The sequence below is a fragment of the Molossus molossus genome, unplaced genomic scaffold (assembly GCF_014108415.1).
Source record: "Molossus molossus isolate mMolMol1 unplaced genomic scaffold, mMolMol1.p scaffold_m16_p_22, whole genome shotgun sequence".
In the NCBI taxonomy this organism is placed as follows: domain Eukaryota; kingdom Metazoa; phylum Chordata; class Mammalia; order Chiroptera; family Molossidae; genus Molossus; species Molossus molossus.
In genome coordinates this window covers 15163335-15187688 of record NW_023425358.1, presented here as the reverse complement: position 1 = coordinate 15187688, position 24354 = coordinate 15163335, and the positions used below count along the sequence as shown (strand labels likewise).

At 52.3% G+C, this 24354-nt stretch overlaps 1 protein-coding gene across 9 annotated transcripts in view; it reads right to left on the bottom strand.

Annotated features, from left to right (window-relative positions):
- The window catches only part of TXNRD2 (thioredoxin reductase 2), a 51995-nt gene that overhangs the window by 14210 nt on the left and 13431 nt on the right, over positions 1-24354 (bottom strand). For all 9 annotated transcript variants that reach the window (XM_036276597.1, XM_036276598.1, XM_036276593.1 and 6 more), the window contains 6 exons: positions 22897-22975; positions 22554-22616; positions 18919-18989; positions 10565-10584; positions 9667-9758; positions 6836-7010 (listed from right to left, as the gene is read on the bottom strand). In XM_036276597.1, the coding sequence (XP_036132490.1) occupies positions 6836-7010; positions 9667-9758; positions 10565-10584; positions 18919-18989; positions 22554-22616; positions 22897-22975 (500 nt within the window). The remainder of the gene's footprint in view (positions 1-6835; positions 7011-9666; positions 9759-10564; positions 10585-18918; positions 18990-22553; positions 22617-22896; positions 22976-24354) is intronic.

Below are 24354 nucleotides of genomic sequence, written 5' to 3'. Positions count from 1 at the left end.
AAGATTGCGAGTTTTATTTCTGGTCAGGGCACAGACCTAGGTTGCAAGTTCGATCCGATCCTCAGTTGAGGCGCATACAGAAAAGCAACTGATCGATGTTTGTCTCTGCCTCTCTCTCTCTTTTCCTCTCTAAAATCAATAAGCAAGTCCTTGGGTGAGGATTAAAAACTAAATAAAAATAAATAAAAGTACTACTCAGGTGATTTGGGGAAGAGGGGAACCCCTACTGTGCCCCCATCTGCGTCACCCTGCATGTCACCCACAGCACTTTCCTCAGCCCAGTACAGCAGGCTACCCACTCCTAGCCCCGCAGAATCTCTCCCCCTTCAGCCTGGGCTCTTGGCACCCAGCTTGGTCTACCAAGTGTTTCTGAATGGCTGCCCTGGGTGGGACTTCTGGAGGCCCTCAAGTCTCTGCTCCCTGGACACCACTGGAATGTAGATGGTGATCTGTCCACATGTCAGTTTAGTTCCTTGGGGCAGATCCTCAGAAGAGGGTCACTGGCCAGGTGAGGCTTCCGCAGGGCAGGGCAGGGCAGGGCAGGGGGCCCCACCCCATGACTCCATCTTAGGCTCTGCTCCTTCCCAAAGGAAGTGAAGGCAGTGCTCTCTCAGTGCTGATCTCCACTAGTGAAATTATTTTTTGGCCATGCATTGATTAACTCTATTTCCTCCTGTGAATTGTTAATTCCTGCCTTTTCTTTCACTTATAGACATTTTCATGACCTTCTTGCCTTGGAAGAGCTTCTTATGGAATATACGGATAACACTCCGCCATTAATACGGCAATGCAAACATTAAAATTCCAGGTACAAACAGACATTCTCCCTTCCTTCCTCCTCAGAGACGACAACCATCTGCGTAAATGTGTGAATGGGCCCACACACTTCTCTCTGCTCTCGGAGCTGCCTCCCTCACCAGGCCTAGCCTTTTCTGTTGGCCAAGTCCCTCCTTCCCAGCACCCACCACCCAGGACACCCCAGGGCCCTGAAGTTGTGGCAGAACCAGCATTCAGCCCAGGTGTTCTTGGCACAACTGGACCCGGCCAGCCCTCCTCTGATGGCCCCACCGGCTGCTGCTCACGGGCCACCACACTCACTCAGCCAGCTGAAGAAGGCTGAAGTTGAAAACTTCAGATGGCAGCTGATGGTCAATTATTACCTGCTCTGCCAGGCAAGGGGACACAGATAACTGGGCACATGCAGTTTCACAGGCCTCTTTCATCCATTATGGGAAGACGGGCATTCCCTCCAATTTCACGCCTGCCTGGAGCACATGTTCTGATGAGTGAAGGGCAATCCGTGTAACGAGGTAAGATTTAAGTGCCAGCAGGAGTATGACAGCGTGAATGAGGGCTGTGATCAGACGTACGCAGCCAGGATTTAAAGGAAGCAGCTGGAAGCTCAGTGCCGGGAGTTTGGGAGTCCGGGAGGCTGGACGGGGCAGCGTGGGTGAGGGCCCAGCAGCAGCTTCACACACAGGCTCATGGAGGGCGCCCCTGGGCAACCCTCCTGAGGGGTATGTGGACCCCCAGAGCTGGCCACTCCCACCGGGCCAGGCCTATGTAGCACCTTGGACCAGGCACAGAAGGGAACTCCCACCTTCGAAACCTCCATTTGGATTCTCGGAAACCTACTTTTCAAAAATGTATTATATGTGTCTTGTCATCCATGAGACTTAAGGGAAAATGATAGTAACAGCAAAGGGCTTCTTTTATTTTCTCAAATGGGCCATTCTCAGTGAGTCCCAGGCCCCATCTACAGCTGCAAGCCCGCCGGGGACAGGAGAGAGCAGCTATCCTGCTGGTCTCAATGTTCCAGGCAGGATTCAATATTTGTTGAATGAATGAGTGAGTCCTGGATCTTAGTGTGACCTGAGGCAGGCTGCTTGCTGTAACCACCAGCACTCACCAGTGCCTCCTAGGCCACCACGAGGGAGTCTCTTACCTGGAAGGCTCCTTGGACAAGTGGGGCAAGCTTACCTCTTGGGGAGCACATGGGTCTTTCCTACGTAAGCCTGTGTGCAAGCACCGACATCATATAAAATAAGTCACATTGGTCCTACAGTCAGCCCTTGGACTCCACGGAATCTCCAGCTCAGGCCCAGCTACAGCCTGGTCATGGGACCCCTGCCCCCGGAAGAAACATGCTCCATGGCAGGTAGCAATTATAGGTATAACAACTATAGACATAATTTTCCCGCTGGTTGGCTGCTCCGAGTGGCACTTGCAGAATTTAGATTGTGCACATTAATGTGCACACACAGTGCCCATTTCTCTCTCTAGAAGAGCATTCACAAAAGATTTTTTTTCTTTTTTCCTAATTTTCCTAAGTTCTAACCATAAATCCTGGGTTTGACTTGGTAAAAAGACCCCACCTGGTCCTCGTGAGCACTGAGGCGGCCAGCTGCGTCTGATGGCTGTGGGGGGCAGGGGACCCTGGCCACAAGAAGGAGCTGGCTTGCAGGCTCGGCGCAGCTCTGTGTGGACCACCCCAAGCAGAAGGCATTAGGCCAGTCTGGAAGCACAGGGCACTGTTTTCCCGCTGCCCCTCTCCTGGCTTCTGCCATGGGTTAGTGCCACTGCAAGCCACGGCTGAGGGAATGAAGATCACTGAGCCAATGGCGCTGCTCCAGGAGCAGTGGTGCACTGCCTGGGGGCCACACAGTGCGGTAGGGAAGGCCGTGGCCACTTCCCTGGGCCTGTGAAAGGTGCCTATAGGTGTGAGCTCTGTAAATGTCTTCTTTTCCTCCAAGAGCAAACTACAGACACAAGCAGATTTGGGTCTCTCTTGATGTCAGCAATTACAAACTTTACATGTGCACTAACATAAAAAGGTGTTAGAATATCAGAAGCAGAGTAGTACATTCTTCAAGGCCAGCTGCTCCACCTTGAGAGAAGGGAAGGGGTGAGCACCGGGTGAACTGGGGTATCTGTCACAAAGCAGTCTTTTGTATGTAACCTGTCATAACCAGGCCACTGCAGAGTCCCCACTGGGAAGAAGATAGCCACACACCTGCTTTCCTACAGCCACAGCAAGATGCAGTCCCAGAGGACAGGTCTGGTGACCTTGGACCGGGTCTTCTCCCAACCAGGTTGCATCCATGGTCATTCCACAAGCTGCTCCCGACATCCATGGCCTTCAGGAGGAGCCAGGGCCCTGGACTGCCTCTTCCTTTTCGCTGGGCTCAGAGCACGCCCATCCATGAATCCCCAGCCGCAGGGGCTCAGTTCTGTTTTGCCTCCTGTCTCCTCTCCTGCTGCATGGCACCAGGGGGGAGTTCCTCAGGGACCTTCATGAACCATGTTTGTGGTGTGGGAGAGCCATCAGATGAACCCAGTTGAGCACAGATGGCTAGCATGTACACCAGAATACGAAGTCCTTGGGACAGAGAGAGAGGGGCCCCAGGCTACAGTCCATCCTGGTCAGATGTGCTCCCCTCCCTGGGCATAGTGGGCCCCCATCATGGGCTCCCTGGACACCACCTGTGTCCCTGGCTGCAGTCCAAGCACACATGCTGTGTGGGTGGGCTGTATTCAGAGTGGCTCCTGGTAGTGGCCTCAGTATGGTGGTTGGATGGAAGCTGGAAAGCTGGGCCTCCAGTACCTGAGAGCCAGGGCCTGCTGGCTCCTTTTATACCATCTTAGAGGCTCAGAAGTGACCTAACCATGATGGGATGACAATAGCTCTTCTACTGAGATTAAGCCTGAGAAAAGGAGACGGCTTCAGTGGCTGATTCTCCCAGGTCTCACCCAGCAGACCATGGTGCTCCCAAGGCAGGTCTGGAACAACCCTCCCAATACTATGAACACTGGGAACACAGCCATCTGGGCTCTTCCAACAGTGGGCAGAACTCCCAGGCCCAGGGATAGATGCTCCAAAGCCTTCATCCTTCCCTCAAGTGAGGGACAGAGAATCTTCCCGAGAAGCTGGAGATGCTGAGGGGCAGGGGGGTTTCCATTCTTGATTTTCCAGGCTATGATCCAAATGCCTTTCATCCGTGCTTTAAAAAAAAAAAGAAAACTAAACTAAACTAAACTAAAGCTGACCACCAGCCTAGAAGCATTTATGCTCAGAAGTGTCCACTCCTGACACCCATCCTGCTCCTGCTCCCCCAGACAATGGGGGATTCAGGCCACAACTGGTTAACTGTGCAGGGCGAATTCGAGCCGGCAGTGCAGGCTGACTGTCTTCACTCAGCACTGTAATCGGCACATCTGCAGACAGGAAATCCTCCTCGCTGCGAGTTCCCAGTCTATTATCTGAGACACCTGGTGTGGGTGGGTGATTCAGAGACAAACAATGAGAGGGCCCCCTGCACAGCAATTAACTGCTTTAACTGCTAATGTGTTTAATCCACCACGTGGAGATCAAGGCTGCCCGGAGGAAGGGGCTCAGAGTCCTCCTTGGCTTTCAGACTGCAAGGCTGACTTTGCCATCCGTACATCCACTGTCCTTGCCAGCTGTGGCCCCGGCATCAGGCACAAGGGCATCTGGGCTAGGCTGGCGCTCAGTCCCACGGGAGGTCCTTGCAGCCCTCAGCGTGTGTCCACAGGGCACGAGGGGTGTCCTTCCCTTTTGTGTGTTTAACTGATGTCAAAGTCCAGCTCACTGCTAGGAAGGGATGTCTGGTCCAAGAGTTCTGTTGTGCCAGCCGTGTGGCCCCCAGGGCATTTTATTTTAACCCCCCGGATTGAATCATCCTTCATTGCAAGCAGAAGTAGTGCCTAGTTCAAGGCTTGCTGCGTAAATCGGCAGAAAACATTCCCAGTTGTTACACAGGGAAGTGGCTCCTGATGTTTACAAAACCTGCCGGGAACGAGCAGCGAAGTCAGCACAAGCCCGTGCAGCCCCAGGAGGCGTGCCAGAAACCGCCGCCACAGCGCCGCCTGGGGAAGCAAGGTCAAAGGCCAAGGACTGCGAAAAGCTTACACCCCCAGCATCAATCATGCCGGGCAGACTGTCTGGGGATGCTCTTTTTGAAAATACAAAAAATAAAATGAACTCCTGGTGGGGGAGGGCAGGCATGCATGTTGGGGGACCTTGTTTGTTATCCACCAGGCCCCATCTGGAAGCTGGGGAACCCTAAAGCTTCCCGAGGGCACAGCCCCTTGCCCTCTGAGCTGCTGCCATCAGCATGGCCTCAGCAAGTAGCTCTGGGTGCAGGCTAACACCTCAGTGCAAAGGTAGAGACCAGGGACATGGGCACAGAGGGACATCAGAAAATAAAGGGGTACTGCTGGGGTGCAAATGGGAGGGGAGAAACATGCCAACTCCCAGTTAGAACACAGTTTAAGATATTAAATGTCAATTTACATTTCTGGATCTGAATAGTTATGCAATCTTTCATAGTGTTCATCAGAATAAACCTATTTTTTTTTTTTATCCTCACCCGAGGACATTTTTCCATTTTTTGTTCAGATAGAGCAGGAGGGAGAGAGAGGAAGAAAGAGAGGGAGAGAGAAACATCGATGTGAAGGGACACATCGAGTGGCTGCCACCTGCACGACCAACCAGGGCCGGGGACAAACTGCAAGCGAGGTACGTGCCCTTAGCGGAAACTGAACCCGGGTCTCTCTGTACCGCAGGCCGACGCTCCAACCGCTGAGCCAAACTGGCCAGGGCCAGAATAAACCTATTTAAAATTTACTTTTATGATTTGATCAAGAATATTTCCTTTGGTAATTTACAGAATTTTCATAAAGATGCACTAAATCCACCCTGGGGTATTTCAAATCTGCTCGTGTTGACCAGACAAGTGAAGAGCTCTGACTCCTCTGGAGTTTAGTTCACCTTGTGATTTCCAGTCGCTCTAAGTGACTCGGGGAAACAGGCTTTTCCGAAAGGCATTCTCTTTGATGCAGCCCCGCTCCTCAGATGGAGCACTGGACCTAGCAACCAGGTCTTCACAAACACTGAGGGGACAGCCCCTCTGAGTGACAGCCCCTCTGAGTGCTCAGTAACCACGTGCTTCATCGACATGGAGCCCGGGGACAATTCTGTTCGCCACATGGATTGAGTCCTGGCTCACAGAAGAGGGACAACTGACCAAGCAGAGAAAACCTTTCAAACTGAAAATATCAAGCACAAGCAAGACCTTGATTGCTCCAACTTTTCACATGCAAGTTGATGGGTGATTAGGAAACAAAACTCTAACCCCAGAAGCCACAGCAGAAGCGTCCCAGCAGAGATCAGGCTCCTGATGGCATGGTATCTGGGTGTCCAGTTCTTCCCATCCAGCTCCAGGTCTTTCCTCAAAGCCCATTCCCCTCCCTCAGACCAGCTCAGATCCAGGCCCTGAGCAAGGGTCTTTCCCCTCCCTCCACATCCACATTCTCTACCCTTCTCCTCAGTGGGGCGGCCACTGAGTGCAGGGAGGGCCCAGCCTGGGAGGGAGTATGCACTGCAAGGTGGGCAATGGGCTAGTTCTGCATAGCCACACTTGCCCAAACTTCCCCCCTACCGAAAGCTGCCCACAGCTTCCCAGAGAACTGGAAGATGAGAACACAGCTCACGCCTGCCTGGAAAGGGCCTTTGGTCTCTGCCCTATCACTGGATGCTGTCTTTGGAAATCTGCAGTGTGATTTCTGGAAAGGCTGGTAGAACAACCCCTCCTGGCATGTGATGACCTGCATAGCTCAAAGCAACCCACTGGGGAGCATCGGAAGCAATCCCACAAGTCTATGACGGCCCAAGAGGTGCACTCTGCAGCGTCCAACCCACCTAAGAGCCAGCAGGATGAGGGGAGCCCCTGGAGGCAGTGTGAAGGGGGGCAGTGCCACCGCTCTCCACGTGTGTACACTCATGCACGTGCACTTATGGCTCGAACACCCTTACCTGTGGCCCACAGGACGGTATTGAAGGTGTCCATGTCCTCCCTGCCAGAGGCGAGATCCTTCCAGGTGACCTGAAGCTGGTTGTCCTGGAGCTTCCTCACTCTCAAGGGGGTGCAGCCTCTCAGAAAGTGGGTTCCATGAGAGGCCATGTGATCTGTGACCAAGGATGACATTTGCTGCAAGGCACAAGAGGACGCGCTGTGAGGACCAGGTGTCAGAGAAAATGTCGCTCCTGATGACTGGGAAGAGAGGACCCGGCCGCCTGCCTCCTTGAAAAGGCCCTGAGGTAGGGGCAAGAGGGGTCTGTTCCAAGGAGAGGGTTCGGTGCCCCACCCCTTCTTCTCCTGCCCCACGTCCAGGTCCCCTTGTGCTCTGTGGAGCTGAGAGAAGAGCCAGAAGAGCATCTGACACACCCTTCCTCAACCCCCAGCTCCAAATCTGAGAACCCTGAGCCCTTAAGTTAGGATGCTCTTCACCTTTGGCTCTTCTTTAGATGCTAATTAACTGTCTTCACTGAAATCAATGACAAAAAAGCACCCCTTTCTCGTGGGGGCTCTGCTCTACCTGAACCAGATGGGGCTCAGCTCCCTCACTGAGTGTGGTCAGCAACTCTGCCACTGGGGAACTGGGACAGTAAGTGGGCACCTCTGTTCCCCACCAAGAAACACGGGGGTAGTGGGTGTTGTGGGAGGCGGGTCATCTGTACAGGGGCTCCTTCTTCCCAGCCCAGGAGACTCTGTACACCCAGGCTGCGACGGGGGGCCCAGCTCCTGGCGCCACTGTGGGGCTTGCCACAAAGGTGCAGTCAGCCACAGCTTCTCTTTTCAGGAGAAAATAAAAGACACTGTTTAAACCCTCTGCCATCTGCTTGGGTGCACCAGCTCACCTAGGGACGGTACACCAGGAGAAGCCCCGCCTATCTGGGATTGTCGCACCGGCCACAGGAACAGGTAGATAGGCTTCCTGTCCCGTCTGGATCCCTCTGGACTCCTGACAGGCCTGGACATCCCTGTCACAGTCTGAAGGGGAATTGCTGGGCCCTCTTGAGCCACAGGGCCGGTCCACCATCCCTAGGCCTGCCACTGAGGCTGCACATCCTTCTTATTGAGGCATAGCCTCAGTCACCTGACCGTGCCACTGTACCTCTCCCAGGGCACACTTGGAGCCTGCTCCTTCTCCTCCAGACTCTCACCTGGGTGATCCCACTGTCTCCAAGTGGGATGGACATCCAACTTTACCCAGGCATCAGACTGCCTGCTACGGATGCCTTCAGGGCACTCCAGCCCAGCCTTGCTCACTCCAGCCCCTCAAGAGGCCTAGATCCATTCCATGGGCCCCTCTGGTTACTGCTCCCCCTCCCACTGTCTCCAGCTTCTGCCTCCATTCAGTGCCAAGACCAGCTCTCCCAGCAGCCCTGGTCTCTGCTGTCCCCTCTGCCTCTCTAGCCTCATCTCTGTTGCATCTGCCATGTGGCCTCCTTGTGGCTCCTACGTGCTGCCTGGTACATTCTCCCCACAGCCTGGGGCTCAGAGGCCAGCCCTAGATGCTGTGTCCCCACAGCAGACACACAGGACCTCTGTGCTGAGTGAAGTGACAGATGAGTGTGACCGCTAAGGGGCAAACGGCACACAATGGACGCAGCATGGAGGGGCAAATCTCTGCATCACCGGGCAGGAGCCAAGGGTGGGCTAAAGGCCAGTGGGACTGTGTGATGAATAGCAGTCTATCTTCTTTTGGGGCCATGGAGAGTTTGACATGTTAACAACAACCCCAGACTTAGATTTTAACAGGTGACCTTTCTTTGGAGAGTTTTTAATATGTCTATTCTTATTATTATTATTGATTTTTTAGAGAGAGAGGAAGGGAGAGAGAGATAGAAACATCAATGTGAGAGAGAAACACTGATCAGCTGTCTCCTGCCCACCTCCTACTGGAGATTGAGCCTACAACCCGGGCACATACCCTGACCAGGAATAGAACTGGGACCTCTCAGTCTATGAGATGATGCCCAATCCACTAAGCCACACACCGGCTAGGCTCTTTGGAGAGTTTTTAGAAAAAAACAAAAGACAACACTCAACACGCTGTTCACATGGGTGTGTCTGCTGTCAACATGTGTGTCTGCATCCCAGACACATATGAAGACAACCTGCACATGCAGATGTGGTGAGATGGCCCGCTGGGCTCCTGCCACACAGCTGCCAGGAGTGGACCACAACAGGCTCACTGTGCATGGAGCTGGCGCTGACCCCTGTACAGTGCATGTGGAGAGACAGGGCCTCAGAGACTATGCTGATGCGCCAAGTACTCGGGGTGGACTGCCCACCTGCTGGGGAACTGAGTGCTCATCCTGGCTTGTGGGTTACTTTTTTAGTCTATTGGCAGGTGGCCAGTACTGTGGCCAGGAGCTACCATGTTCTGAGGTGGCCACCAAGGGCCTCACTAGTCTGCCACCTGCTTCCTTGCCTGGAGTTACCCTTACTGAGGTGGCACCCCCCATCAGACCCTAGAGGGGCTCACCAAGGAGGCAGGGGATAGCATTTCTGCTGACACACATCTGCCACTTACTGATGGAATGACCGAGGTCTGAGAGGCTGGCCCAGTGTGCCCAGAACTGCCACACACTCCAAGTGACAACCCTTGCTTCCACTCTGGCAGATGTTTTATATTTTATGAACAACCTCCTCATTCAACTTAAGGGCTAGTTTCTAAAGACTGAGACAGTCCCAGCCCACATCTGCACCTGTCTGGGCTGGGGCAGTTTGTGGAGGAAAAATGCCACAAACTGGGGAAAGCAGAGCCACAGGTGGGAGCTGGGTCCAAGGGCATTACCTGGTCAAAGCCCCGCAGAGGGATGCTGCGGATCATGACAGTGGTGTCCAGTCCAAGTCCAGTGAGGAAGCCGGCACACTCCAGGGCGACATCTGCCAGAGACAAGCTAAGGAATGCTAACTAGCTGATCATGACATCGGGAACCAAGTGGTAAGATACCCTGGGCCCTACGCCAGCAGCCCACTTCCTACTAGTCTCCAGACAGCCCAAAGGAGGCTCCAAACACCAGCCACAAAGAACTCCTTACCCCCATCTCTCAAATGCACATCTAGGACAAGGTAGGAGCTCCCTCCAGCACCCATGGGCCAGGTGGCTTCTGCCTACCGGGGGTTATTTGTCCAGACTCCCTGGGAGTTTAATCTCAGCCACCAGGATTGGGCCCACTCTGTGGGGTCCGAGTGGTGATGGAAGGGTAACACCCACTCTGTGAAAGACACAAGGCAGCAGTTTCTGGCCTGTGTTCTCCGCTAGCAGTACCAGCACTTTCATCTTCCCTTGAATGTCCCCCCTCCTGACCCCAGATCCTCTTGTGGCTCCTCTCCTGACCCTCCCTGGTTCTACTGCTCTCTCTAAAGGAATAGGCCTGAGCAAGTGGGGCTGCTCTCAAGGGAGGATCACCTGCCTCACGGCTGTGTCCAGCTGGCCCAGCTGGCTCAGCCACCTCAGTGTGTGGCTCAGGAAAAGCCTCCAGGAAGCCCTAGCCTCAAAGGTCAGCCTAAAATTGTCCCCTGAGCACAGGTCATCCACCCTGAGTGGCCCTGTAAGTGCCTGCTTCCAGGCAGCAGAGTGTACTCCCTGACAGAAGAGAGAGCCGTGGGGGAGGGGCTCTGGGCACTGGGCGTCCACTCTCAGGGCTGTAGGCAAGGCCCTCTGTCACCGGCATGCTCGCAAAGGATACAGCTGGCCCCAACCACCAACCTGTCAGAGGAATGAATACAGAGAAAAGAACAGAAGTGAGTCTCACACGTGGCCCACCGTCATACATAAGCAGCTGTTCTGAGTCGGGGCTCTGTCGTGGGGACAGCACCCTTCAGCCTTCATGCAGGGCACTTGGTCAGCTGAAGTGTCACTGTTGATGAGTCAGCTGAGGCTGACTGTTCAAACAGCTTGTCCCAAGGTACAAAACCTACTTCCCAGAGGCTGCAGCTGTGAAATACAACATGACAAACAGTGTCATTGAATCAGAAAATTGCCTGGTGGTGAAGGATGTGAGTGGTCAGTGACAAAACAGCACATGTGCTGTGAAAGGCCCTGAAACTGGGGCCAACATGGATTCCATGGACATGCTGGGGAAAGCCAGTTAGAGGAAGCAGAAGGGTTTTCCTTCTGTTCTAAGGTAAGTTCTGCCTTGGGGGGGTCTCTCTGGACCCCCTGCAGGCAGGGTGGAGACAAAGACGCTTTGCAGAATGGTGAGGGCACCAGACAGTGGGGTGGGAGGCTCCTGGAAAGCATCATCTACGGGCAGAACACTCTTGGACCACGGAAGGCCAGACCAGAAGGCTGACATCTGCCTGTCCAGCCTGGGAAGCAGCTCCTCTGAGCAAGGAAGAAGGTGCCTGAGTGGAGGAGCAGACACAGGACACTGGGACCCAGCGAACCATTTAAAATGTCTATACAGCCCTGGCCGGTTTGGCTCAGCGGTTAGAGTGTCCGCCTGCGGTCCGGAGAGACCCGGGTTCGGTTCCCGCTAAGGGCATGTACCTCGGTTGCAGTTTGTCCCCGGCCCTGGTTGGTCGTGCGGGTGGCAGCCACTCGATGTGTTCCTTTCACATCGATGTTTCCCTCTCTCTCTCTTCCTCTCTTTCCCTCCTACTCTGTCTGTACAAAAAAATGGAAAAATGTCCTCGGATGAGGATTAAAAAAAAATAATAAAAAAAATAAATAAAATGTCTATACAAATCATGTAAAAATAGCAGTATAAATCCCCTCCTATTCAGCTTGCACACTCTGCATGCACACACACACACGCACACACATACTTGCACGCAGGCACACACATACTTGCACAAAAACTTGCACACATACACGCACACACACTTGCACGCATGCACACACATGCACATATGCACTGAACCTAACGCAGAATGTAAACTCCCAGCCTGGGAGGCGATGTGTGGGTGGGCTTGTCAGATCACTCCTTCAGCCTTTGAACAAGAGGAGGTGATGTAAGGATGGATAAGCCCAATGTCAGCTCTAATCCCGGCAGGTACTAATGATATAATTCCATTTCAAGAAGTGGCGTATCCCGTGGAACACTCCTGCAGGTGCCCTGTGAGAAGCAACTGGCGCAGAGCTTCCTCTCAGGAGCTAGAGACAGAGCCATGGAGCCATGGCTGCAGCAAGCTCAGTACATGAGGAAGCGAGGAGGACTTATGCACCCATGTGGTATCATATATATGCCTACGGACAGGTACATTTTCAAAATTACAGAACCTAACCTTTTTTGGATTCGATGTATATGGTGAAAGGTATAATAAGCCTTTCTTTAAGATACGAGTTATGACACAAACAGATTTTAGCTACTTTGAATATCCTGCCCCAAACACAAGAATAAAGTTGGGTTAGAGAATCAGTGCTGAACACACAGCCAGTACCCTTTGCGCCCTGCTTCCTGCAGCAGCAGCGGTGTGTGCCGACCGCCTCCTTGCCAGGAGCACAGCGCAGGCGCTGGGCAGCCCCTTTGTCCTCCAAGTGGTCTATCCCTGCTTATCTCTGAGCCTTCCTGTCTCTGTAAAAGTGGGCTGTCCTGCAGAGTGAACTGTCTACAGCCTGTAGCCTACAGGACAGCTCCAGGTCCTTATGCCACATTGCTGTATGCTACACAGTCACATGTTCTTCTGATTTGGGCAAAAACATTGTTTCTGCAGCACCCACACACCTCCCTACCCTTCTGCACTATGCAGACAAGGAGTTGGATGAGGAGAAAGGGCAGGCAGCTGCCGAATCTCCAGCTCCTCCCACAGAGACCCCAGTGCCTGGGCCTCCCGCTCCTATCTCAAAGTCATGGGTGCCCCCAACTTCAGGCCACCAGCTCTGAGTCGCCAACAAAGGGCATACCTGGGAGGAAGCAGGAGCCAGCCAGGCCTTTCCTAAGGGGGTGTCCTTGACCAAATGTGTGTGGCTGAAATCTCACAAACAAAACCAGGCATCCCACATGTATGGAGGCTAACCCTGGGCCTTTTCTTGCCTTCATGAGGCAGGATTATAAACCGCTTGATTTTCACTCCACCCTGGCCTCTAATTTATCAAATAATGATTATTCTTTGAAGAATGAAGGATCCAAGAACCTATCCAGAGAACTCCCTTCAAATGGACTAAAGTAAGAATATGCTGGAGCAAAAGTGGAGACAGACACCGGAGCCTCCAGGTCATGAGCAGGGAGACCGCCAGAAGACAGGGGCATCATTTTGTTTTTTTGGTAAGTTTGGAACTGCAGGTGAGCTTCCGCTGGCCACTGAGGAAACCCTCTGCCTGGATGGGGACCTGGGAATGATGAGGCTGAGACTGGGTGCCAAGTCACAGTGACTAACATAGGCCTGGCTGGCCACGGGAGGACAGCAGTGCTAGCAGCAGAAGTCAGGGGGCCGGCCTGACAGACGTGGGGGGAAGAGGACGAGTGAGCTTCTGAGGCCTGGAAACTTGCCCTGTCACTGCACTAGGAGGTCCAAGACTAGGGATCAGCCCACGCCGGAATTCACCACTGCACCCTGGAGCTCCTGATCCGATTTTCCACGTGTTCTGGGCACTTCTACTCTCTGCCTTTCGGTGTGCAAACATTTTACACGAAGGCATAACTACAGTGGGATTAGCCTAATCACAGGGCAGGCTTTCTTGTTCAAAATTTGAACGGGGGGAGGAAACAGAAACAAAAGCCTTAATTCAGGCCCATGAAGCCCTGGCTTAAAGAGCTCTCCACCTGCCTCTCAAGTTTGAAGGCCCCTGATCTGCTCCCCAAGGGGAATACCCACACAAAGCGAGGGCCTCACGGCAGGCACCTGGTCCCTTGGCAGTCCTGCCAGCGCAGGAAATGCCAAACGGGCTTCAGGGAGGCAGCACAGGAGGGGGGCACCCAAGGCCTCCTCTCCAGTGTGGGCCAGCCCCATCCCACCCTCAGGGCCTGTTGCTGGGCCCACTTCCACTAGGCCAGAGCCTCTACGTTCTGGCCCCACAACGGATGCCACCTCAAGGCTCTGACCCCATAACTACTGCCCCCTGAGGAGGTGTCTTTCTCAGCCCGAGCCCTGCATGTCTTAGTCACAGGGACATGCCCCAGGAAATGGTCAGCGGTGCTTTACAGGCTGGTAGCCAGATCCAGGCTGTTGGCTAATCTCCCTTTTGCTGGACGTAAGGATATTACACTAAACGAATATGAAAGTTAGGCAGAAAATGAAAAAATTAGGCGGCAGTGACTTTTCCTAAATTAACAGCTGTGGTTCTTCGCAAAATAAAATTTACATTCAGCTTCTGGACTTAATAAGGGTCAGACAAAAGCTCCTTCCATGACTGACTCTGACAGGCAGCATTAAATCAGTCCAAGTTACAAAAACTCTCCCTGCTTTGCTCTCCCTGGGGCCCAAGGACAGAGAGGGTCAGGCTGTGGAGCAGCCACAGGACAGTGTACAGTCCCGGGCTGGCAAGCAAGCTGGGCAGCTGCAGGGCAAGTCAGCCAGCTCCTCATTCTACAGACCCTCAAGGAGACCGAGGCTGTCCGAGTCGGGAGTGTGAACAACAGGGTCCTGGTTCTCCTCTGGAAATGGCAACTCTGTTGCCTGGTAGGTCCAACATGGGAGAAGAGCCGCCTGTAGGTGTCTCCGTCTCATTCAAGTCCTCTTGGCCATCAGAGAAAGTTCTGACCCTGAAGTCAGCCCAGAGCTCTAGCTCAACGCCGAGGTCTGCAGAGAGCTGACTTCTAGACCTGGAGCGAGCCCTAGGCAGCAGGGCTGACCAGCTGGGCCAGGGAGCCAAGGGGGTCTAGAGTCCAGTGACCTTGATTACCCATCCTTAAGGTACCTGAACAGTTGCAGGAGGCATCGACCAGATGACCCTGGGCCTGAGCAGGTTGGGTGGCTGGGCCCAAGTCCCCACCAGGCTGCCCGGGGCCAGAAGGCCTCAGAGCAGAGCTGGCCCTCCACATGAGCAAGCAAACATCACGGGGCTGTGAGACGGAGGTGGAGCCAGGCTGCCTCGGGGGAACTTGGTACTAGATACCCCAGTACCTGTCTCCTTCCAGGAGCTGTGGAGAGTGGTCTGCCTTTCTCCCTTCCACATTCCCTCCACCTGGGCCACGCAGTGTTGAGCACCACCTCTGAGCCTCCCTGTGTAGGGTTGTACACACCCTCTGTGCCCTCATTTCCTCCACTGGTGGTGGACAGCTTCCCAAAGTGGTCATTATTCCCCTGCCCATTCCTTTCAAAAGGGCTCCTGCCAACCTGGGGGACCCTGTCCTCCCACCAGAATCATCCACATCTCCACATCTTCAACCCATCCTGGATTTCCACAGAAAAATAAAGAAACAAGAATAATAAAAAAGACAAACAAGCCGGACACAAAGCTGGTGTTCAGGTGGCAGAGCTGAAGATGCTAACCTGTACAGTCCCGCCTTAGGCTCTGCACGTGCTGGCCCAGCCCCTCCTGGCCTCAGAAAGTCCTGCTCATGAACTCAGAAACTCACGCTGCACTTGCTGGAGTCATCTACACATGATGCATCACCTCTAGGGGTTCCAAATCAGGTACCAGCTGTGTAGTGAGGGTGTTGATTCTGTTTCCCACTGACTGGGCTCAGGCTTGGCTACCCCCCTCTGCCATGCGTATAGCCCTGAGCTCCTTAGACCTGGACACAAACAAAGGAAGAAAGAGGTCTCCTCACATGTCCATGAGGCCTGGCTGCCATTGTGGCCACGGGGGTCCAAAGAGCAGCAAAGGTGGTATGGAGCAGATGCATGAAGCTGAAAGCCACAGACCCCACCATGGGCTCCACTTGCCAGATCTGAAGCTACTGGTCATTGTGCTCCATGCAGACGCACCCTGGAAGAAGGTCCCAGCTGCTGCCCGGGCCCCACCATGGGGCGAGAAGGAGAGAGAGACTCCTGTACATGCTGCAGAATCCATGAGAAAACTGGGGCCAGGCATGGCCACCAGAAGCCTCCAATAGGCCTTGGGGAGCTGGTCAGTGGACACAGCACCCACTGCAAGAGGAGGCCAGGCACACTGGGCCACCAGCCTGGCCTCTTTGATGGGGCCAAGTAGAAACGTCCCCGCCCAGTGACGGGAGGCACTTGGGGCCAGGGGGCAGCCCTCAGGTCCATATTAATTTCAGCTCCATTTTAAAGGCGAGTTAAAATAAACACGGGGAATATTTATAAGGCAAATAAATCTGGCAGAAACAGCCCCTCCAAGTGTGAGCAGAGGCCTCCCCCTCAGCCCCAGCCCAAGCTGATAAAATACAGAAATGCTACTGTAGACCCTGCGGGCTTATTTTGACTGCACGGAGGAATGTAACATGTAAACACTGACTCCCATATCACACTGTTACAACTTGCATTAACAGCACCGGACAAAAGCTGCATTTTCACAGAAGCATCGTACAGGGATATATCTCCAGCTTAATTTTTTAAAAAAAACCATTTCCTCACATAAATCATGCTCAGAACGAAACGGGTGACTGATACATTGCAAACACTTTTTTTCTTAAACAATAACATACCTAGATTCCTTCTAAACGAAAGAGCTTGTTTAAAAAAAAAATCTTCTAAATTTTTTTTCTGAAGAAAATAAACACTACAGTTTCTTTCCTGACCAAAGTATCTGGGACTGTGTCTTCATGGCCGAACGGGCCACTGCCCCCAGCACTCGGCCACAGAGGAGCAGTGCAAGCCAGGGCCACCTCGATTAGTGCCACCGGTACCCACTGCACCCAGGCCTCTCTCCCCAGCCCTGTCTGAAGACGATGCCAGGCACTCCTGCCAATGCCACAGGAAAACCAGAAGAGAGCCAGAGGAGGACAGGGACTCAACTCTAGATGGAGCTTTCAGACTGGCTTGAGGGGTTGAGTGTTCAGTGATGCTGGACTCCTGCAGCCTGGTCTCCACACTACAGATGAATTGCAAACACCCCAGGACGCAAAGGCAAAATCTGAAGGGTGGAAGCCCTAAGGGAAAATATACGAGGTTTTTTTTTTTTTTTTTTTAAACAATCTTGGAGGTGGGGCAGGCCTTCCTGAACATGCAATAAATCTAAAAGCCATTAAGTGTAAAAAGAGATCTAAGTTACATTAAAAAAAACATTTGTACATTGCACAAGTTAAAAGACATGACATGTTGAGAAAGTCTGCAACATAAACGACATGGGATCACAGTCCTAATATGCAAACCAGCTGGAAGATAAGAGATAAGAGAAGAAAAAGAAAAACCAGATAGAAAGCAGGTCAAGGACCAAGCTGACAATTCACACACACACACACACTCAATTTTAAATGGCCAATAAATACATAAAAACATAACTAATAACAGCAAATACAAATAAAACCAGGTCATGTTTAACCTACTGGATAGTCAAAAATAAAAGAACAGAAATCTAGAAATGCATAAAGAGGGAAAAAAAAGATAAATTTGACAACATAAAAATGTCTGCGTGAAAAACTTCTCCAAGTCAAAAGACAAACCACAGCTTTCGGGGCTCGTGGACGGTGATGGACAGAGGGACACCAAGCTGCGTGAGCTTGAGCACAGGAAGACCCTGATGTGCCTGGGGAAAGGCGACTGGCGCTCACCTGACGGGGGCAGGAGAGGCTCCTTTCCATTTTATGCCTATGGAAAAGCTGATGCCCACGTGAGGAGGAGGGGGACCGGAGGCAGATACGCACATATAACAGGGTAAAGCCTGCCAGGAGGGAGCATGTTAGCAGATGTGTGAAGGTATGAAGGGCACCTGCCCTGGACCTAGGGTTTCTACTTGTGAAAACACCGACAGGTATATGTAATACATAAAAAGCACTTACAACAATATATAACATACACACCAAAGGTTTTCATTGCAACATTTTATAATAATGAAAAAGAGGAACTATTGAAATGTTCATGAACGGTGGAAAGATAAAATAAACTATATAGCACATCCATTCAAGGGAATCCAGCCTCAGCCCTGAACAAAGAAGCTTCATGAACAGGAAATGATAATGGTGAGCAGAGCACATGACTGCACACATACTCCCCATGCACACAACACACGTGCATACACAGCCCCACATGTACACTTGTGTACACATGCCTGTCCACCTCTGGACACACTTCCACCCATATTTTCTTGTTAGGCAAGTCCCAAGGCAGCCCAGTGCAGCTCACAACCAAGCCTCTGCCGCCCTCTGGTGGTCTTTCTGGTCCCTATGAGCATGAAGTCCCCTCCACAACCCACAGGCAGGAGCTGTCTGGACCAGAACAGACAGCTCTGTGGATGCAGGAAATGAACTTAGGGCATTTTCCCCTGCTTGGGGAGTGTGAAACCACTCCCATGCCACAGGTCTCAATTCCACAACTGGGTTGTAGTTTCTGAGGCCTCTGGAACCTTTGCTAGATCTCAGGGAAGTCCAAGGTGTGAACCAGGTGAAAGCGGGAAAGTTTGATTGAGGCCAGAGGGGCGGAGGGCTTGTCCTGATGACCTGAACCTCTTTCTGTCCTTGAATACCCCTTCTCTGATGTTCTTGACAGGACCCACTGAAACCCTGGGGCTCCAGGGAACCCTGCTTGATATCCATTGCCCTAGACAATAAATGTCCGATTCACTTTGTGACACGTGCCATCATTTCCAAGACAGTCACAGGATGTGTCAACAACCCCTCTGAGGGACACAATAACAGGCTTTCTGTCCTCCTCTCAGATAGATGGGAAGGAATGTGCTAGGAGAGAGGACCACACCGTATTCTACACGGCCCTGACATTTATGAAGATGAACCAGCCCTGGCCGGTTTGGCTCAGTGGTAGAGCGTTGGCCCTAGGACCAAGGAGTCTCAGGTTCAATTCTGGTCAAGGGCATGTACCTTGGTTGTGGTTCGTCCCAGCCCTGGTCAGGGTCGTGTGGGAGGCAACAACCAGTTAGTGTGTCCCTCTCATGTCAATGTTTCTCTCTCTTGCCCTTTCTCTCCCCCTCTCTTCCTCCCACTCTATCCGAAGATAAATAGAAAAATATCCTCAGGTAAGGATTAAAAAAAAAAGATGAACCAAGAAGACCCCCCCCACTCAGGCATGTAACAGGTCTTACGTTTTTCCAGGGGATTCTTTCAGCCAGAAGATGTCATCACTTGTAATTCCATGTTCCACGGCACCTTCAATCTATCCAGAAAAAAGGGTCAATGTGAGAAGAGTGTCATTTGGCCTGTGCTGGAGACTCCCTCAAAGGGGATGCCCATTTTGTAGACACAACACAACCAGAACCACCCTATTCTGCTCATGGGTGCACTTCCCTGCTCCACAGACATTTCTTCAGGGTGTGGCCTCTAGGGACAGGTGACCTGTCTATATGTAACTCAGTGTGCCATCTGTCCAGCAGGAAAGCACCAAGCTCTCCTTGGCTGTGCAAGGTGACCAGGGAGTCAGGGCATGGCTAGAAGCTCTTTCCTCTCTGCTCTCCAGGGCTCCCACTTCACCCAGACCCTGAGCTATGGGGAGAGGAGGAGGGAGGTTAGGCGGGGGTGGGGGAGCAAGCCATCTCCAAGGGCACCAGGCTGAAGGCTAGATGTGACAGGCACCCTTGAGGGAAAGCACAAGTGGGCCCTGTGCCCAGGAATTACACAGATCACCCTGTATCCCAGTGGGGCCTGCCGGGGGGCGGTCAAGCAGGTGGGGAAGACACCAGGAGAGTGCTCTCTCCGAGGCCTGTGAGAGTAAAATGTGCTGGTGGAGAGGAAATGGATTTCAAACAGTTTACGATTCTAATTGGCAAAAAAAATAAAGTCAGGAATTTCTTGGGTTTGCTGAAGGAAAACCGAAAGGTCTGAAAATCAAAGGTACTAAAACACAAGTCTTGGCAGGCACCCAGGGGGATGGGCAGCAGGGCCATCCTGGGCTAGGTGTCAAAGAACAGAAGAGCCAGGACGAGGACTGGCAGCTTCTGCCTCATCTCCCTCTGGCGAACAGACACCAGCAGCTGCCCAGCCGAGGTCCAGCAATGGGGAGCCAGGCCGGTCCCCTCCACAGGGCACCCTGGCGTGGGCAAGTGTGCAGCTCTATCCAGTGCCTCAAAGGAGCTGAGAGGCTCCCTGGCCTTCAGGGGTTTTAGGTGGAACCAACATGGGCCTGGCAACTGGGTGAGGGGTCACTGACAGTCACCCACTTTGCCCCTATCTGTGGTAGCTACCTTGAACAACAGCGCCTGCCATCTTACAGAGCCGCACGGCCTGCCCAAGGGCAAGCCCTGTGCACGAGCTGCCTGCTTCCCTCTGGAGGCTGCTCCTGCAGGCCTGACAGCAGAAGGGAAGTCTAGCAGTCTGAGGGCTGGAGGCATGCTTTTTCCTCGGTGCCCCATTTCCAGAGAAAGCACAAAACAGAAACTGGGGGTTCGGGACTTAGGTGTCTGAGGAGAAAAAGAACCGGTCCTTGTTCTTCCATTTATGCTCCACCTGGGTCTAAGTAGGAGGCAAGAGTCGCCTCCAGGCCAGTGGGACCTATGGGCCTCTCTGCATTCTGCTGTGGCCCACGTGAAGGCTCAGGCCTTGCAGCACCCATTTCCTGGGGACCCTGGGAGACCCTCGAGGATGTGGCCTTAATCAGCCCCACCCCACCTGGGGCCTTTTCCCTAGGTTGACCTTCCTCATGGTGGTAAGGACAGAGAAGGCCCCACATGTAAGACTGGGCCAGGAGGTGAGGTTAGCAAGAACTGAGGACCTCCAAAGTTCACCCCTCCATAAAAACAGCAAAAGAAGTGGCAAAAACTGATCAGATTCAACTTTTCCATAACTCTGGACATCAACTGAAGGCTTGTGGCAACACAGGAAACATCAAGTCAAGAGAATGGCTGAAACTTGGTAAGAATGGTAAGGTTTGTGGAGTTTTAACTTACTCTAGTCCCATCCCCCAGCTCAGTGGCAGCCTTGAAAAATGACAGTATGGAGAGAGCAGAATGGAGCTGGAGCCTGTTCCAAGTTCCTTCCCAAAGAACAGTCATTGGTGGACCTTGCTGCTGGTTCCCTGAAAGACCCCACTCAATAGGCTTGTCTTCCTCTGACCTCGCCTGAACTTGCCCTGTGCTGAAAGCCTCTCCCTGGGGAGGATTTGACCAATGACTGAACATCACAGCTGCCTGAAGTGATGGATAACAGTTGACGCAAACAATAGACTACCCGAAAGGGTAAAAGGAAAAGCTGAGGAATGAGATATCCATAGGGGCTGTGAAAAGCTCCAACATATTCCTGGGATCTAGATGGGCAGGCATAGGCACGGGGCTGTGCACACACCTGGGAAAGGCCTGAAATGGCCCTGAGCTCTCACCTCCGGCTGACCTCAGGCTCTGCACCAGCAGGAAGTGAGGGCTAAGGCAGAGTTGAAGGTATGCCTCAAAATGCCCATGGACACTTGGCAAAGACAGGAGATTTCTTGGTTTCAGGTGTTTAAGGAAAGCTCTGTCCAGTCATTAGCTGACCACTAAGCTAATAGCAGAGAATCCAATGGCCTTACACCACAAAGAATAAAGACTTTACAAAATCAGTTTAGAAAAATGACCCAATAGCCATAAACAAAATCCTACAGTGGAGAGAGAGTTTGATTTCCAGGGTTAACACATTATTTAATTTGAAAAGTTCCATTATCAACAGAAAACTATGAGACATGCAAAGAAACAAGAAAGTATGACATTCATACATGGCTGGTAGGAATATGAAATGATGCAGCTGCTTTGGAAAACAGTCTGGCAGTTCCTCAAGAAGTTAAACATAGTTAATATATGACCCAGCAACTCTATTCCTAGGTATATGCCCAAGAGAAGTGAAAATTTAAGTCCACAGAAAAACTTCTAAACAGATGTTCATAGCAGCATTATTCACAAGAACTAAAAGCAGAAACAACCCAGATGTCCGTCAACGGACAGGGGATAAACAAAATGTGGCATACACACACAATGCAATATTATTCAGTCAAAAGAGAAATGAAGTTCTGATACATGCTACACCGTGAACGAACCCTGAAGACATTATGCTAAGTGCAGGAAGCCAGTCACAAAGGCCACATCTTATGTGATTCCATTTATGTGAAATGTCCAGAACAGGTAAATCCACAGAGACAGAAAGCAGACCAGTGGTTGCCAGGGACTGGGAAAGTAGGGAATGGCAGTGAATGCTAAGGGATACAGGGATTCATTTTGGGGTGATGAAAATGTTCTGGAATTAAGTAGTGGTGATTGATGGTCACACAACTCTGTGAAATACCCATTGAATTACACCCTTTAAAAGGGTGTGTTTTATGGTATGTAAATTTTATGTCAATTAAAAAAAATATTTGGATTTGGAGCAGGAAGAACAAGGCCTAAACCCTGGATGGTCCAATGTTTTGAGGCCGAAGAGAAAAGAAGGAATCAACAGAGAAGACAGAACAAGTGGCGTGGAGATCAAGGGAGAACAGATCTGGTGGTGTCTCACAAGCCAGCTGAAGACCAAATGGAGAACAGCTCAGGATTCAGCAGTGTGGGGGTCCTGGTGACCTGAATCAGCAGAGTGGATTTGAGAGAGAATTGGAAAATAGAAAGTAACAATAGTGAGCATGCAAAAAATAATTTTAAAGAAGAGGAAGAGTGGGGAGTGCTGCTGGTATCGGAAGCATGAGCATAGTAAACAGTGTATCACATGAGCCCAGAGACCATGAATGTGGCCAAAGCATGGGGGAAGGCTGGGCTTTGAGGACACTCACATGTGGGGGGTACTTTGGCCGCCCTCCAGTAGCGATGACAATGTGCTCAGCCGAAAGCAGAGTCTGAGAAGAAACCAAGAAAGCCAGAGTCAAACAGGTACACTGTGGTAACCCACCCAGAGGACTCTGCCAGCAAGGACCCAAGGGCAAAGATCCACGATTCTAATTACGAACCCTGCCCGTTGCCTATTGCCCCATGCAAGCAGTTAGTCCATGAATTGCCCATGAGCCGGTTCATCCCTCATAAGGAATTACAAGCAGCCTCAGAGGAATCTGTGTGGTCAATTCAGCAGCACTTGTTACTGAGAATAGCACCAAGGTCCACTGAATGGTCGGGACTCACCTCTTTCCCACCTTTTGCGACACCGCAAACCGTGTGCTCATTAACAAAGCTGGCCTTCACATTAAAGTATTGGACTTTTCTGCAAAATAAATAGAATTTTCAAACATTTCCTATACAAATTCAGCACCCCCTATGGAATTAAATAGGGATCACTGTGCAGACTGGTAAAACGTGAGCTCAGGCTCACAGTCCACCATCCTCCACCCACAGTTCAGGTGGGGAAGGGTGAGTAGAATAGCTTGAGAAGCATGGGGGAGGGACTTGCCATCTCCCCAGTTTCCCTGAGACACTGTGGCCACAGCTGCCAGGCAGGGACAAAAGCCAGGTCTACCCAGTCCTGAGGACCCAAGTACAGCCCTGGTGTTTGATGACAGAAGTGTCTGGGCCTCCCCTGGGGTCAGTCCTTACCACCTAAGCACATTCCTAAGAGGTCCCCATGTGCACCCAGTTACCCCAAAACTCCCAAATCACAAGGGAGAGTGACCAGAAGATAGGCATCCCCTCAACCTTTAGGAGACAGCGAGGCCAGGAGAATGGGTACGCAAGAGCACAAAGGTGGTCGGAGCAGGGTGCGCAGAAGCAACCACCCCTCTGTCTCCCAAAGGCTATGCTGTAGTGGTGGGCTCTTGGCGGCTTCAGTAAACCTTCACCACCACCTTGACCTTATGTTCTCCCCAGTGCCAAGCCCTGTGTCTCCATGTCCCACCTGAAGCTCTGACAGAAGTCCTCACTCACCCCACAACCCATTAACAGCTGCATGACACAGACACAATTCCATACCAGCCTCCTTCTGTGGGCTGGGAGGTGAGCAGTGAGGAGTGGGGTTCACAGTGTAGGGCCTGGGAGGTGAGCAGTGAGGAGTGGGGGTCTCAGTGTAGGGCCTGGGAGGTGAGTGGTGAGGAGTGGGGGTCTCAGTGTAGGAATTGGGAGGTGAGCAGTGAGGAGTGGGGTTTGCAGTGTAGGAATTGGGAGGTGAGTGGGGGTCTCAGTGTAGGGACTGGCAGGTGAGAGGTGAGGAGTAGGGTCACAGTGTGGGAAATGGGAGGTGAGTGGTGAGGAGTGGGGGTCTCAGTGTAGGGCCTGGGAGGTGAGTGGTGAGGAGTGGGGGTCTCAGTGTAGGGCCTGGGAGGTGAGCAGTGAGGAGTGGGGTTCACAGTGTGGGAACTGGGAGGTGAGCGGTGAGGAGTGGGGTTCACAGTGTGGGAACTGGGAGGTGAGTGGTGAGAAATGGGGGTCTCAGTGTAAGGACTGGGAGGTGAGCAGTGAGGAGTGGGGTTTGCAGTGTAGGAATTGGGAGGTGAGTGGGGGTCTCAGTGTAGGGACTGGCAGGTGAGAGGTGAGGAGTAGGGTCACAGTGTGAGAACTGGGAGGTGAGAAGTGAGGATGGGGCTCACAGGACAGTGCCTGGGCCTCTAGTCTGCAGCAGCCAGGCTGGGCTCACTGGGCTCCTTCCACATA